We start from the raw sequence: 16271 nt of genomic DNA on the forward strand, positions 1-16271 counted from the left end.
CACATGCATCAGTTCCCTTTTGACTGATTTTCAAAGCCAGCATGGAGCAGGATACATCAAAACACCAACATAAAAGATATGAAGATGATTCTTTGCTAGATCTCTTCCTTGGTTCTAATAATTTCGTTGCCTATTAATTAACCGAGAGGACGGTTCATGCTGGTGGGACTCACCCTTTCTCCTTTCTCTCCCTTTGTAGTAAAGCTGTACGGGTCATAGCCTCCATGAGCTGGTGAGCCCCTGAAGCTCTTGAAAGGAAAAGGAAAATAGAACAAATGATAATGAAATGATTGTCTGCCAAAGGATGGCAAATAAACCCAAACCAGAGTAACCGTGAAATGCAGACTAGCTTGACCTATGCGATTGAAGAAAGCAGCAAGGCTGACCATCAAGGAGATCTGGTCATATCCTCAGACTATTTAAAACCCCTGTCCTGGTTTTGGCTGGGATAGAGTTAATTTTCTTCCTAGGAGCTGGCATCATGCTGTGTTTTGGATTTAGTACGAAAATAATGTTGGTAACACATTGATGTTGTAGTTGTTGCTGAGCAGTGCTTACACTGATCAAGGACTTTTTCAGCTTCTTCTGCTCTGCCAGGGGCACAAGACACTGGGAGGGGGCACAGCTGGGACAGCTAACCCCAACTGGCCTAAGGGCTATTCCAGACCATAAGGTGTCAAGCCCAGTATATAAACTGGGGGAGGAGTTGGCTGGGGGGAGCGATCGCTGCTTGGGACAGGCTGGGCATCAGTCAGCGGATGATGAGCAGTGGTATCACTTGTTTTACCTGGGTTTTGACTCTCTCAAAATAGAAATCCCTTGTTTTCCTTTTCATTACAATGTAAAATTATTATTATTATTATTATTATCATTATCATTATTATTTTAAATAATTAAACTATTCTTATCTCAACCCATGAGTTTTCTTACTTTTGCTCTTCCAATTCTCTCCCCCATCCCACCAGAGGGGGGAAGGTGAGTGAGCAGCTCTGTGGTGCTCAGTTGCTGGCTGAGGCTAAACCACGACACCCCCTTGGAGGTCATGCATTATTTATTGTGTCTCCAGCTTGTGTCTTGAAATTGGGAGAACAAGATGGAGAACACAGAGTTGCGTGAGGAAAATATGCAGCCAGGGAGCATACCAATGCCTCATGAAGTCTGGGCACGTGTTACACCTACAATTCTGGATCTTCTGTCTCAGAGAGACTCTAAATATTCTTGGTTACATATCTACAAGACTTCAGGGTAGTGTCAGTGCAATTCTTCTCCCCCATGGGAGAAACTGTGGAAAGGAGTTTGGCAGAGATGAAGTAAAGACCCTAATTCAACCATCCATGGACAACAGTCACCTCACCTAATTTTTTACTGCCATGTAGCATAAACATCACCACCTGAGCTACTCTGCTAGTGTGGACACCTAACCTGTGAACTGAAGCATGACCAGACTTTGGTGACTACATTGACTAGCTGTCCACCAACTACTACAGACACTCTAATTTTCTCCAGTGAAGCTAACATCGACTGTTCAGACTTGCTGGCTACAGCCACATCAGTAAACTAGACCAGCACATGAGCTCTGGGGCTGTCCTGTTCTTCATGTCCTCTGGCTTTCTGCTTGGTAGGAGGAGTGGGTAGATTTGCCTCCCAACATTTTTATTTCTGAAGTAAGGCACAGTGGCAGCTTGGTGGTCTGTTCAGTGGCTCACATGGAGTCTAGAGATAGCTGAGATGCCACAGAACGTCTGGGACATCTGTATGGGGCTGGCAGATATGAAGCAGGATCTATGGAAGACCAGCATTTCATTGGTTTGCTGAGAAGGAGCACAGGAGGCTGCTGCATTTCCCATGCTGAAATGGCAGATTCTAGGATGACCTTCCCAAACATGGACATGGTTTCCAAAGTTAGAGGTCTTGACACTGATATAACTCCACCGCACACTACACAGGTATGAGCAGTGACCTGATCAGGGCAGTGATCAATATGTTTCTTTGAAATATAATCCCCTGAAGAGACACCAGTGAACTAATTCTCACCTTTGAACACCAGGGACCACAAGTCTCCTCTTCTTTTTGGATATGTGGTTCAGCTGATGATGGATCAGGGACATGTGGCTTGCTCTCTGTGTCACCAAATGGCAATTGCTTGTTGGCTTCATGTCTGGCAACCTAGAGAATGGAGTTTAGCTTAGATTAGTGACCCTCCAGGTTTTGGAACCAGACACCAAACACCAACCTTCAACAGGTCTCAAGAGGTCACTGCACTTTTATATCACCAACCTTTCCATTGAAATAGCCATAAGATATCACTGTTGGAGATACTCTGCGGACAAGCTCACATCTGTACCAATTACCCATCAACCAGAGTTAGAAAAGGGCAATGAGTTTATAACATATTCAAGTGCTCTGTCCCTGCAGTGGCCTTCTGCAACAAAATTTTCAAAGCTGTATTCTGGCTTCTCCAATTCCACTCCCTTGATTTCAAAGATTTTGTTCCTTATCTCTAGGGTTGGACAGTAAGTGAGGTCAGGATTGGACCCAGCGCCCTAAATCTGTTCTGACTTCGCTTTGAAACTTTGCTCAGGGAAGATTGCCCTTGTGCATGACCTGTGCCAAGCAAGCTGGCTTAGATTCAAAGGGCTCACCTCCCCAGATGGTAGCTGGGCCCCTGAAGGCTGAGGGTCAGAACAAATGATTTCTATCAGCTCTTGGAGGATCTGGGGGAAGTCGTCGAATGTGCTGACGTAGAAAACGTTCTGGAGGTTCTGCTGCAGCAAGATGCTGTTGAGTTCAATGGGGTCAGCTCCTGAGACGCCCACAGCAATGACACGGATCCCTGAAACACATCACTCACTCAATGGAGGCAAAAATGTTTGAGATCAGAGTTTCTAAACCTCTCATTACAACCTTCCTGTTAATAACCTCTGCTGGGATTAGGTACTCCAGTAGCCATGCGAGAACTCACTTGGAGCAGCACGTGTGAATTATAGCAAACTAAGACATTCAAGCTCGGAACAAAAGGAAGAAAGGATGAAGGAGTGAAGAAAGCCAACTCAAAGTGCACACATCACATAACATACCACCCTCAGCCCCCTAGAAATTCATGGAGAACCAAGGCCTCAGGGAAACACAACAGGGCAACTCTTACCCAAAGCATGGGCTATTCTGGCTGGTGGCAACACATCATCCTGGGATCGCCCATCAGTCATGAGGACCAGGACATGAGGAAAATCTGGTCTCATCCCTCTGGAGGACTGAAATATCTCCTTTAGCATGTAGGCTAAACCACGACCTGGGCAAACATGGAGAGGGATGGTGTAAATCTGCCTGTTAGGTCTGTGGGTGGGGACTGTGGAGAAAAAAGGTCATTCAGTGTGGCCCCCAAAATGGATAGAAGCCCCTAGCATGGGGCAATGTCTTTTGAGGGAAGACAACAGTAAATCAGATTGGCTGAAATGGTTCAGACTGAATTGAGATAGTTTTGGAAAGGGGAAAAAAACCCCCACTTTCAGGAGATTTGAAGCATTTTCCTTGCATATTAGGAAAAAACCCCACAGAATTCTCATTTCCAAATTTCCTTAGAAAGACCAGAAAAGTTTCACAAAGAACTCTCCCCAAAACTGAAATGGTTAAGAAGCTCCAAAACAGTATGGAAAGACTCCTATGAGGGGTAAAATGCCTCTATTGACATAACCTCCATAAAAAGAAAGATGAGAGGCAAGGTTACCTAGAAATTGCTATCTGACCAGTTTCACACTTGCTTTCCCTAACCAGTCCCGTCAAAATTCTTGTATTTTGATAAGCCCCATTTTTCTGTGTTCCTGACCAATACCACTGAGGCAGGACGAGGTGTATAAGCTGACCGCTAACATACATGGGTGCCTCAAGTCTTCCCTTTATGTTGACTGATGGGAATACATTTAGGTGGGCCATTTAAAAAGGGCAAAATTAAAAGGAACCGCCTTCAATTTAATATTACTGCTTGCGTACCTTCAAGGAACCAGGCATGTCCTGCTGGGAATAAGTAGGTGGAAAGTGCTGTCTGTCTCTGAGCTTTTTAACTACATAAGAAAGTGTCTGAATTTCCAAGATGCTGAGCTAATGAAGAGCCGTGATATTTGTACGACAGAGGTGAACACAGGACATTTATGTAATGACACACCATGAAAATAGGATGGGGCACATTGTTTTGTTGTTAGGGTAACAAGGAGATGACTGTTGGAATTTGCTGATTAAAATGTGCATACAGTGGGCAATAAGGATGCTTTAGCATCAACTATCCTTACCTAATGTTTATGGGCTTTGTCTCCAAGCTGGGTATAAAAAACTCCCTCAAGTGCAGACAAGGTTATGAAATAATGAAGAGAAACCCAGTAGTAAAACTAGGACATGGATAAAGGACACCAGGCTAGTTGGAAAGACCATCCCCAGAAATAAAACTAAATTCGATCTTCCATTCTCCAATTCTGAAGAACGTCGGGCCATAACTTTCTAATGGGTTCAAAACACTCAGAAAATGCTGTCCCTGGTCTCCAGCCTCTATTTTGGTCCAGAAGGTCCACCCCATGTGTGCAGCTCACCCATACACACCTGTTTTTGTGTTGCCTCCAGCATAGCGCAGTCCCTTGACGGCTTTCAGGGCACTGTTGCGGTCCCGGTGCTGGTTGAAGTGGAAGGCTGCCCGGGGCTCCTCGCTGTATTGAGCAACAGCAACCTGCCAAAGAAAAGGGGGTTAAAAAAACGTGGAGGGCTCAGGCCCACAGCAAATGTGCCATCACTCAATAAACTGCTTTAAATTGGATGATACAAATAGTTGGGGTGCAACAGGAGCGGAAAGAGATTGTGTTTCTTGCAGACTGGAAACAGGCACAGAAATGGCTGCCAGGTTGGCAGGCACATAGGGCACAATCCATATGCTTAAGCATGGGCAAGGTACTATGTCAAACTTTCTAGGGCGTCAGAGATTTCTGCACAGGCTGGTGGATACAGCACAGGACTGATGGGAGACCTGTGCACTTCAGGCAGCTCATGGTTGGGTGGGAGCATCTCCTGCTGCAGCAGCTCCCATGGCAGCACCCATCCCTCCTGAATTAAACCCTTGATCTTCATTGAGTGCAAAAGGAGGTCAACTACTCAGCTCATATTATAGTCATCGAAATCACAATGTCTTTGATTCCCCAGAATTATTTGTTACCCCAGGATAACTTCATCATGTGCCTACACCTTCAAGACTCCCTGTAAGTAAAGAGTGCAGGAAGCTCCCCATTTCCTGATCAACTGAAAGTAAGCTATGCAGGTCTCCCTTTCAAAGGGCTAGTTCAGATATTACATTAATTAAACACAAATGACCCAAAATAAATCATCTACTGAGTCTTCCAGTTGGCTTTGCTGAGTTGTTGCTTAATGGTGTAGACTTCATTTGCCCTTGAGATGTTTCACAGCATGGCCTGGGGATCTGGTCCTCTGCTTGTCTGGAGGACGCAGCTGGTGGCGTGTGCTGCATCTCCCATCTGGGCCCCCATCTGGGTTCTCCACCCATTAGCAATCTGGAGATGGGTAGAAATGGGGTCCTAGAGGGGGACCTGCACCTGACACATCCCTGGGCTCCATAACCTAGGTGGTGTGGGATTTGCTTTAGTCCTGATGACTTGCTCTTGGAAAAATAACCAAGAAATGGAAATGTATCCAGATGAGTAGGCTGAGATTTAGGAGACTTATTCATGTCTTTGTTGGACACACACACATCTTTAGGCAGAGCACTTAGCCTTTCGGAGCTACAACATGTAAGTGAGCAGATTGCTGCCATTGCGGTGGTGAGCAGAAGGTGAACACTTGGAAGGAAAACACCCCCAGGAAATAGAATAACAAAATCTTGCCTGTGTCCCTTCAGGCCCAATCTTAGGGAAATAGGAAATGATCCGGAAGAGGAAATCCTTCACTTTATTGAAATTGCTCTGGCCAATACTTGAGGACTCGTCCACCAGGAACCCAATGTCTGCTTTGAACTTGCCACAGACTGCAGAAGGAAGAGAGGATGTCTGTAAGCTGGGGGGTCCTAAAGCAGAAGCACATTTCTTTGTGTTCAGAGCAACAAAACAAACCCAAGCACAAATACCAAGTGTCGTTGAGCAAACAGGCAGCACCTTCACCCCACAGGGTGAGAGCTTCATTGCATTTTATGGGGTTCATGTCTTCCCTTTCCCTGACATTGTCCACTCTCACTGCTCAATGAATAAAGACTAGTTTTGGCTCTTGAGATCAGAGAAGACCATGGTTCCTGGCGGTTTTGACCTACTGCTACATCATCATCAAATCACACATGGATACACACTCACTTGGCCCAAGGAGAGTTGTCAGGAGTGCAGACACTACAGTGGTCGATAGTGGGGTGTCTGGGGTTGGTGGTAGCATTGTGGTGGTGGCCAGTGGAAGAGGAGTGGCCCTCACATTGCTAGGAGATATGGATGGGGATCTCATCATATCCAGTTTTGCAGAAGTCACGGGAACGATTGGCCCAGGAGAATCTCCGTGAGGTCCCACTGTAAGAGACAGACAAAAAAAGGTGTTTGCTAAACCTCTTTTAGTTATGATGCCTCTACCTAGCAAAGCAACAGAAGGGTAGAGAAGCCAAGAAATTAGCCTCAGTAGCAGTTACCTAGGTAAAACTGCAACATAAGGAGGAAGGCAACAAAGATGATGAGGGGACTGGAGCATCTCCCCTATGAGGAAAGGCTGTGGGAGCTGGGCTTGTTTAGCCTGGAGAAGAGAAGGCTGAGAGGGGACCTCATCAACACATACAAATATCTCAAGGGTGGGGGTCACGAGGATGGAGCCAAACTCTTCTCAGAGGTGCCCAGCGCCAGGACAAGGGGCAATGGGCACAAACTGAAGCAGAAGAGGTTTCAGTTGAATGTGAGGAAGAACTTCTTGACTTTGAGGGTGACAGAGCTCTGGCCCAGGCTGCCCAAGGGGGCTGTGGAGTCTCCTTCTCTGGAGATATTCAACCCCTTCCTGGACGCTGTTCTCTGTACCCTGCTCTGGGTGAGCCTGCTTGAGCAGGAGGGTTAGACTGGATGGGCTCCCCAGGTCCCTTCCAACCTTTGCCATTCTGTGATAAGACTCCAGCCCTCATACCTGTTTGCCCAAGGAGTGTTGCCTCTGGTCCCTCCTTATCTCCAAAGACTGGTCTTATAGAAAAGAAATACATTTCTTTGGCGCTCAGTCCTGTCACTTGATGTGATCTAGAAGCCGCTGATAACAGTTCCTGGGAAAGATCAGAAGCTGTGAAAAAGGAAGAAACATGCATTGACTGGGAGCCAGAGAAACTCAAAATAGCTCCCACGTCTGGATCATCCCATCTTTGAATGACACCACCTTTGGCAAGGGGATGAGATGGGTCCTGGGCTTCGGAGTGGAGGCTCTTGGTAAGACATGTTTGCAAACTATGATGGTCAGGTCCTAAACCAGCTGAAATAAGGTTGGTTGCATCTGACAAGGGAGTTCTTGAGTATGTGAACAGGAAAAGAAAATGGGCATTTACAAGTGTTTCGAGAGGGTATTTGGTCCAGGTGGTGTCTGAGGCTGAGCTCTGTGAGAGACCAATGGTTTGCAGCGGTTAGCATGTATAGAAGCAGGATTATTTCTTGTTAATGAATGGGAAGTTTGCTGAAAAGTAGAATCAAACTTACTTGAGAAATTTGGTTAAAATAATGCCAGGAAAAATCAGTGTCATAATAAAGTTTTGACATTTTGGGTCTTATTTTGGAAGTACTGAATGATGAGTTTTGATGTTGTTCAAAGTGAAACTTGCACCTTTTCATTCCAAAATAGCATTTTCCCTTTAAAAAATAATTTAAAAAAATCTGAGTTTCTACAGAAAGAAATAAAATTGTTGTAAATAATCTCTTTCATTTTCATTAGAAGTTCTCAATTACCCCCCAAAAATGCTGAAAGAGAGGTTTTGCTCCTTTAAAAAAAAAAAGTCCCTCTTACAGTTTGACTCAAACTCTTCTGCTCCCCTCCCTTCGTGTATTTAGATGCCATGCTACCTTATCTGAAGTGAGTCAGTGTAGGAAACACAAGCTGAAACAGAGATCTATGGCTGCCCACCACCCACCCTGCCTGCCTAGACCCCCAAACAGTCAAGTTTAGCAACTTTTCCTTTTGCACGAACCCCCTTTATTTCACACGATGGGTCTTTCACACAGTAAGAAATAGTGTATGGTTACCACACTCATACTCTGGGACAGAAAGAAGACACCCATGGTGGACTGAGGTAGGAGGTACCTGGATCATGCCCAGGGAGGGATGCCCAGCACAAGACTGGCAAGCAGGGAGAAATCTGCAACCTTTGGAGAAGGAAGATGGTCTTTGCTGCGGGCAATTTCCTATGAAGAATGAAGCTGATGCTTTGCAAGGGACAAGAGACTGTGAGGCTCAAGGCGCAAATGCAAGATTAAACAAGCTTCTATTCATTAGGTGGATAAGAAAACTGTGACTTTGGTGCCCCAAGAATGGTCAAGAGAAAGTAGAAAGGAGAGGCGGGCAATGTCCAGCTGAACTTCTTCAAGGTCTTTCCTGTTACATGGGGGAGGAAGGCTGGCTCTGGATGGAGCCCCATTGACATACATGGGTTTGGTTTTGTCTTACACTGGACAGAAGAGGTCTACAGCTGGGATGACCTCCAGCTGTGTAGAAGGGGACCCAATCTTTTTATAGGGCAGGCTGGCTAGAATCGGCCGGCAGGGAGGAGGGCATTAAGTGAGCTTAAAAGAGGGGGCAAGGGAAATGGGCAATGAGTGAGTACTCATTTAGAAATAATCAAGTTGTGGAGGAGAAAATTAATCAAGGCACCAAGAGACAAAAAAAAAAAAAAAAAAAAAAAAAGGACAAAATTCTTAACTGCCTTTATACACGAATGCTGGCAGCCTCGATAATTAAACAAGAGAAATTGGAATTACTCGCTTATGAGCATAAATTTGATTTCGTTGGTACTATTGAAATGTGGTGGCAAGATTCATCTGATTGGAATGTTAAATCAATAGTTATAAACCTATTTCAGAAGGACTGATCGAGTGAGGGCACAGGGGGACTGTCAGACATGGTATTATCCATTTCTGAGCCCCTGACAACTCTGAAACCAATGATTTTTGAATACTTACGGATCGATATTTTAACAGAGCGGCACAGAAGGGGAACAGTTGCATTAGATCACTTAAATCTCCCTAGAGAACTGAATATTCAGTTCCCTGATCACTTATCCATCATACGTAGAGCAAAAAAAAAATAATGCTACTACAGGAGATTTCATCCTGAGTGATGTATGCTGCAAGTCTTAAACTGCCAATACCAAAATGTCCTTGGAATTAAAAAAAATTAAAGCTGACGACCTGGTAACTCAAAAAAGCACTGCAGGGAGCACAGGCGAATTGTGTCAGATCTGTTTTCTTTATTGACTTGTGAAGATGAACTGATCCCTAGCAAAAAGTTCACAGCTGAAGCAACGACTGGAATCTTGCTATACTCAAAGAGGTTTAGGCCCACTCCAGGAAGAAATAATATAGTTGGTGCTTTAAAAGGGCAAACCCCGTAAGACCGACTCAATTGGAAAAAGAAATACATGCTAGAAATTGTGAGCAATTATTAAGGAAGTTTTAAAAGCTATTTACAAAGCTTTTAAACAGATAAGAATTAAGGTTGTATGGATGACAACCTTTGTTTGGTTCGCTGCAGCTATCCCTGATGGACAGCTAGTGACTCTGGAGGAAGAGACACTGATAGCGCCAACCAGCAAGCGTTTTTCTAAGGGATTTTCACATCTCCTTTTTCTTCCCCTAAGGATTTTACAATGGCCAAATGGGTCACCTTGTGAGCTTCCTCAGTGGACCAGCTTCCATTTTTCCCCCTCTTTTTCCCCCAAATAAAGAAGCTGAGGTGAAGGGACATGGTGTATGTAAGTTCCCAGGGTCAACCCTCTGTTCTCCTGCCAAACAGGGTGCAGATGGGTTCAAAAGAAGGTTCAGCGTTGGTGCCATCGGTGATGGCATCATTTACCCCAGGTCAAACTGGGCAGTATTTGGAGACACAGGTCATGACACTTGAAGGAAACAGCAGCCCCTTAAGGCTGGCGGTGAAAAGAATTTTCCTTTAATACCTGCCACTTGCATCTTCTGCAGCATCAGCTGGCTCTAAGACCAGGTACTGAATCAAACAAACCACAGGGCAAGCCAGACATGTCCATGCTGCATCCTCAAATCCCATAGGGTGATGGGGCAGCTCAAACAGGAGGAGACCAAATTACAAACCATCCTTCCTTCTCCGCCAAAAAAACATTACCTGAGGACAAGCGCCATGTTAATAGGTACGTGGATGCCCCAGGAACAGCCGTCCAAGTCAGCAAAATGCTGGTCTCTGCAGCCTCCTGCACTGCAAACTCAGTCACTTTGGGTAAATCCACTGTTAGAGAAGAAAGAAACAAAGCTTAGGGTGGGTAGAAGCTACCACCGAGAGCTTGCTTGAGCTGAAAGGAAGTTGATGCATCATTTGGGAAGCTCAAATCCCTGCCCCACTGAAATCAAAGGTGAAAAGTCCAGATAGAAACAATGAGCATGAAGCACATCTCTTCTGCACTTGTCCACAGCTCCAGCTGCTGATGAATCTCTCAGATCATATCTACTCTAAGGTGCAAAGATGTGTGTGCCAAGGAATACACCTTAACCTGCAAAGAGCTTCGGACACCTTCTGCCTCCTTAAATACCATGTTTCTGGTGAGAGGAAGGAGCCCTTGCAGCACTTGAGGGGATTCCAGAAAGCTGAATCAGATCAAATCCTCAGCTGGTGGGAATTGGTGGAATTTTAGCAAGTAACTGTTGGCAGATCTTCAGTCTGGCCTGCTGGGTGTTTCTCTAAACCAACAGTGAAATTTGAGCTGTTGAGACAGGCAATAAAGTTTTTGCCTGCTCACTTGTGCCAGATGCTAGTGCTCCCCGGAACCACCACGCTGACTCCACACCCCCAGCCTCCACCACTCGATCTCCCAATCTGCTTATTCTGCAGCATCAATCAAGTTGCATGATGCCACAGCATCGTGAGTGATGCTTACCTTTATCTACTGGAAATGGTCAAGATATTGTAACTAAAGAGGTAATTTCCAAGATAACGTGTCACAACTTGGACTTGATGACCTTAAAGGTCTTTTCCAACCTAAATGATTCTATGACTCTATGAAAAACAGCATCTCACGGTGGTTATTGGGCAGGGGAAGACAGGGAAAGTCCCAGTGTTTCTCAGTAATAAGGAGAAAGGACCGATGCATGTTTTCTGGCGTGCTGGCTGGTGGGACCTGAGAAGCAGTAAGGTGTCTAACAGCCAATATTGCTCTTTTTCCATCCTCACCTCCCATCAGAGTCCCTAGGAAGAGAGAGCCCCCAGCACCAATGTAGAGATGCTCTTGTCCTCACCCAGTGGTTCTGTACTCACAAGTTTTGGCTGTGAGGAGCGTGGGGCTTCCCTCCCGTCCCCCAATCATTGCAGACAGGCTGATGGTGTAGATGGTGCTCTCCTTCAGTTTGGGGATCGTGAAGGAGACTGTCTCTGCTGCAACCACTTGGGACATTTCCAAGCCATCTAAGAGAAGCCATTCAAAAAACCCCGTGTTACATAGAAAGGGCAGGGTAATTGCTATTAACAATTATTGTTACAGCAGTTTCCTCCCACATATCTCATGGGCCTTCACCAGGGAGGAGTGTTAGGTGCTCATTTTCCATGTGGGGAAACTGAGGCACGGGTAGGTGAGAAATCTGGTCACAAAGGCATCACATATGCTGCCAGAAGGGAACAACTTCTCTGACTTCCCAAATCCCAACTAGGCCTATATCAAAGTGATATCTTTGCTAGCAACTAAAACCTGGCTCAGTTACAGGCCTTCAACCTGCTCCCATAGACATTACAGTCCCCATCTACCCTGATCACCTGTGGGAAAAGGAATGAGCTAAGCTCCCATTTTCCGGGGTTCCTTGTGCTCTGCCCTCCTACCGCACCTCACTAAGAGAGCAGGATGCTTACCATTGAACGGCCCCCAGGATATCTTGTAATGAGTTACCCCATGAAGCCTCCTCCAAGACAGCTTCAGACTATTTACACCAGTGTCAGTAATCCTCAGATCTTGAACGGTCTGGATGGGGTTGGAGTCTGCAAGAGATGCTGCAAAAATTAACCAGGATGAGATGTCTGAAATAACAGCCCAAGTTACGCAGAGTTCATGGCTCTAAGCTATGGCACTGAAGAAAGATGGGTATTTATGCAATATCGACTTCCCAGACATTATCCAGGGATGCCAGGCTGCATTTCCTAATGAAGCTATGGAGAGGAGCACTGTGCAGTTAAGTTGAGGGATCTCATCCGCATCTCTTACCACCTGCACCAAACTCTGGCGACACGACACAGAGACATGAGGAGGGAGTCAAGAGAGGACAGATCATCCAGACGCACCTTAAAAGCACCACGGGGATCTGTGGTTCAGATGAACCCACACGAAAAGGACACTAAAAGGATCCAGGACCCCAAGTTTGTAGAGGCAGAGCCACAAATCAAGGAATGGCAAACCTCAAGAGTACATGCTGGTGAGTTGACCCCAAAAGGTGCCTGCAGGGAGGCTCCTACCTTCCTGAGATGGCTGTGGATAAATAAACCTGTTAATACATCCAGGGTTGCCTACCTATGCCAAGCCTGTTTAACAGGCCATAAGGATGCGTCCACTCCTACCCATGGGAACAGCCATGGTTTATTGCTACCAGCTATGAGGGCTACTCATGTCACTCTACCATCAACATGCAATGCACAGGACCATGAATCCAGCCCTTGCTTCCCAACATAAAGAGGGTTGTTCCACCATGACATACCTGTGTAGTGAGTCAGAGTCACCTCCGGCCCCTCGGTCTTACCAAAGACAGCTCGAACGCTGACTTTATACAGGGTGTCGGGCAGCAAGTGGTCAATCCGGTAAGCCAACACCCTACTGCCCAGGTACTGAGTCTTGGAAACCTGTTTTTCTGTAAAAAATAAAGGGATACTTCAGAGCCTGTAGCTCACCAGTGAGGCTGGTGGCACCCCCTCCAAAGGAAGAAGCCATTCCTTGCTGTTGCAGAACTTTGTGGATTATCTTCATAAATAGAAGTGCACAAATTCAAACAGGGAAGGAAGCATTACCAACGGATGCAGGCTGAGGACCATGTTTCTCAATAGTGAAACCTCTTTCCTACCTCAGGCAGAAGTTTGGAAAAGTGGCTCCCATGGCCATGGCATGGGTCTGTACCAGGAACAAGTGCATGCACCCTTTTTCTCCTCACCTTTGCCTGCTCCCACAGGGCTCCAGGTGACTTTGAATTTGGTGGCAGCTGCCATGGCGCTCCACACCAGAGACAGGCTTGTGCTGGTGTAGGACATCACCTTGAAATTGGAGACGTAGCCAAGAGGAGCTGCAAGGTGAAGACAGCATTAGACTACTGTCCAGCAGGGCTCCTCATCCGTATAATGAGGCCAAAATTATGTAGAAGAGTTAAAAGTAGTATCTCTGCTTAGCCTTAGTGTCTGACCATCCTCACCTTCTGAGACACCAGTTCACACTGCCTGAGGTCTGGGCCACATAGAATCAAAGAATCATAGAATGTTTTGGGTTGGAAGGGACCCCTAGAGGTCATCTAGTCCAACTCCCCTGTAAACATGTGTACATCCTACCTCCCTTAGCACTGAGGAGCGTATTCTGCACTAGATCCAGGCAGGAGCATCTCTGCAAGCCCAGGACAGGCAATACAGGGATCCAGGGAGTGGTGAAATCCCAATCCCAGTGCTCCCACACTGCCTGCAGTGGGAAACATCCACCCAGGGCTCCCATGGGTGCTATCAGTGTTTTCCTGTGCCCACTTCTCACAAGGGCCAGCCTATTATCTCTGTACTGTATTCCAGCATTGCTAGACACCTTCTGTGACTTTTAAACTCTGAGGATACATCTGGTACTGTACAAATCTCACCTCTGCTTTCTGATCACTACGCTCAGGACTGCTGCCTTTCTCCCCACCAAGATGCAGAAACCTTGAAGTTTGCCATGGGAGAACAAGCTCTGGCCATCAACTAGACCACCGTCTTTCCCCATGTTACATGAAGGATTTGCATCTGCTGCCTCTTGTCCAGGCAACCTGATCTTCCAGCACAGCCCTTTGGAGTCCCCCCTTCACTGAGGCAGGGGACAGCCCTTGTCACCGGGCAGAAAGGACCACATTAGGATGTTCCTCGCCGTTTATCTCCCTATGGCTGCCCATAGCAGAATTTACCCAGGTCTCATCTCTTTTCCAGCTGGACTCTTTGACAATGATGAAGACTTTGGCCATTGGTCTGGATTTTGGGATGCCTGGAAGCTCAGTGTGCACAGATTGGGCAGTTCATATCTGAAGCTCTGCCCAAGCCCATGGCACATGAACAGATCCACTGCAGAGCACATTGGCTTCAATTTGCATCTGAAGACTCCCAGGAAGAAAAGACAGAGCCTTTGGGATTCACGGTCTCAACTACAAGGCACAGCAGGTCAGCAGGGAAAAGGACCACCACTGCGGTGTCCCCAACATGAGGTGATGGGAGTGGGGTGCAGGAGGCACAGTGTAAGGGCTTTGTAGAGATACACAAGGCTGAACCAGCCACCCAAGGGCTGTGTGCTGTGGTAGCTACTTGTACGTCCTGCCTGTACTCACATGTTCTGGCTGAGGTTGTGATCCCTGGTCCCTCCACCGAGCCAAAAAGCACATAGAGGGAAATCATGTACTCTGTGTCATGGGCCAGGTTACGGAGCTGATAGGCTGTGCTTGACTTGTTGAGGGCCAACTGGCGAGGACGGTCTTTGCCAAAGAACTCTTTGGGAGAGAGAAAATAAAATAGAAGAGGATAAAGACTGAAGAATCTGGAGACCTGCTCTGTTACATACTGGGAAAGACACCATGTTTTCTCTGGCAGTCCATCTCCAACTCAACTGAACCTCTGTTGTAGGATACCCGTATGTGTGCTGGGGCAAGAGAGTTTTCCTATGGTTATTTATTTGGAATTTGAATGACTAAAGGATCCAAACCAGCTGAGAGGAACTGAAGGAACCAAACCACCTCTCACATGCAGGGCGCACAGTAACGTGGTGCAGTCCAGGATGGCTCTGCCTCTCCCCAGCATCTCCAGGGAGCTGCAAAGCCTTGGTGCTGGATGACCAGGCAAGGTGGTGTAGGACTCTTGCACCCACTGGGATATACGTTGGGCTGGGGTCAGGCTGAACGTAGTTGCTGCAGGGACCCTGCCTGCTGCATTGTGGGCCAGGTGCAGGAATAATTTCTGGTGTCAGTTCATGCCCTGAAGTTGTGGGAGAGGCTGCTCAGACCAGTTGATGAGCTGGACATGCCCCTACGCCTGCCATCCCTGAGGTTCCCAGTGCCTTATCTCCCATTATACAGAAAGAAGTGGAGGTCATACAGGCTGGAAGATATCAGATCTTACCTGGTGTAGGACCCCAAGCCACTCGGTACCCAGTAGCCCCAGCAACCGAGTCCCAGGAGACCAGAGCACTGTTGATGGATATCTCACTCACTTTCAGCATCTGGACGGTGCTCGATGCCACTGTAAGAGAGCAAAGTTGACCAGTTGCATCAAGGTCCCAACAGCTTCTAAGCGGCCCCTGAAAGCTCTCATGAACCAGATTGCTTTCTACACCAGGGCGGTGACTACAAATGACACCAGCTCTGTGCTGCCAGCACAGCCTGACCCCCATCTGTGTCTGCTTGGGGTGGCTCCCACTCTTGCTGCAGGGCACTCACCCGTCGTTGCTTTTCCGCTCACCACTGGCCCCTCAACATCCCCAAAGATGGGGTTGATGGTGACGGTGTACTCTGTGCCAGGCTGCAGCCCCTGGATCATGTAGTAGGTGTAGGTGTTGCTGAGGTTCACATCTTGGATGCTGCCCTCTGCAAAGAGAAATAACGTCTGGGCTCCCTTGGGTCAGACCAAGGAGGACCACTCTCCTTGGGTCTCCCATGCCTGGGAAAGCAGCGGGCAACCATGCAAACAACCACCTGAGAACTACACAATTGCGTGAGATTGAATGGCATTTCATCCTCCTGGCTTGCATGTGTGCCACCAAGGTTCTCAAGCCAAAGATGGTAGGGATAGGGCTTCGTACAACAAGCGCAAATCTTGGTTGAGGAGCTAATGTATATCACAGAATCATAGAATGTTTTGGGTTGCAAGGG

The 16271-nt window shown here is 46.9% G+C and overlaps 1 protein-coding gene across 1 annotated transcript in view; it reads right to left on the reverse strand.

Moving 5' to 3' along the window:
• Positions 1 to 16271, reverse strand: part of LOC118453341 (collagen alpha-1(VII) chain-like) — a 109046-nt gene that overhangs the window by 76623 nt on the left and 16152 nt on the right. Inside the window, exons 11-26 of the mRNA XM_035903878.1 lie at positions 15840 to 15986; positions 15523 to 15642; positions 14739 to 14897; positions 13344 to 13472; positions 12897 to 13046; positions 12061 to 12198; positions 11476 to 11622; positions 10333 to 10452; positions 7132 to 7278; positions 6333 to 6536; positions 5874 to 6013; positions 4588 to 4711; positions 3146 to 3289; positions 2643 to 2833; positions 2035 to 2166; positions 152 to 248 (exon numbers count right to left, since the gene is read on the reverse strand). Of these exons, the coding sequence (XP_035759771.1) occupies positions 152 to 248; positions 2035 to 2166; positions 2643 to 2833; positions 3146 to 3289; positions 4588 to 4711; positions 5874 to 6013; positions 6333 to 6536; positions 7132 to 7278; positions 10333 to 10452; positions 11476 to 11622; positions 12061 to 12198; positions 12897 to 13046; positions 13344 to 13472; positions 14739 to 14897; positions 15523 to 15642; positions 15840 to 15986 (2289 nt within the window). The remainder of the gene's footprint in view (positions 1 to 151; positions 249 to 2034; positions 2167 to 2642; positions 2834 to 3145; positions 3290 to 4587; positions 4712 to 5873; positions 6014 to 6332; positions 6537 to 7131; positions 7279 to 10332; positions 10453 to 11475; positions 11623 to 12060; positions 12199 to 12896; positions 13047 to 13343; positions 13473 to 14738; positions 14898 to 15522; positions 15643 to 15839; positions 15987 to 16271) is intronic.

Source organism: Egretta garzetta, unplaced genomic scaffold (assembly GCF_000687185.1).
Source record: "Egretta garzetta isolate BGI_Z169 unplaced genomic scaffold, ASM68718v1 scaffold260, whole genome shotgun sequence".
Lineage (NCBI taxonomy): Eukaryota > Metazoa > Chordata > Aves > Pelecaniformes > Ardeidae > Egretta > Egretta garzetta.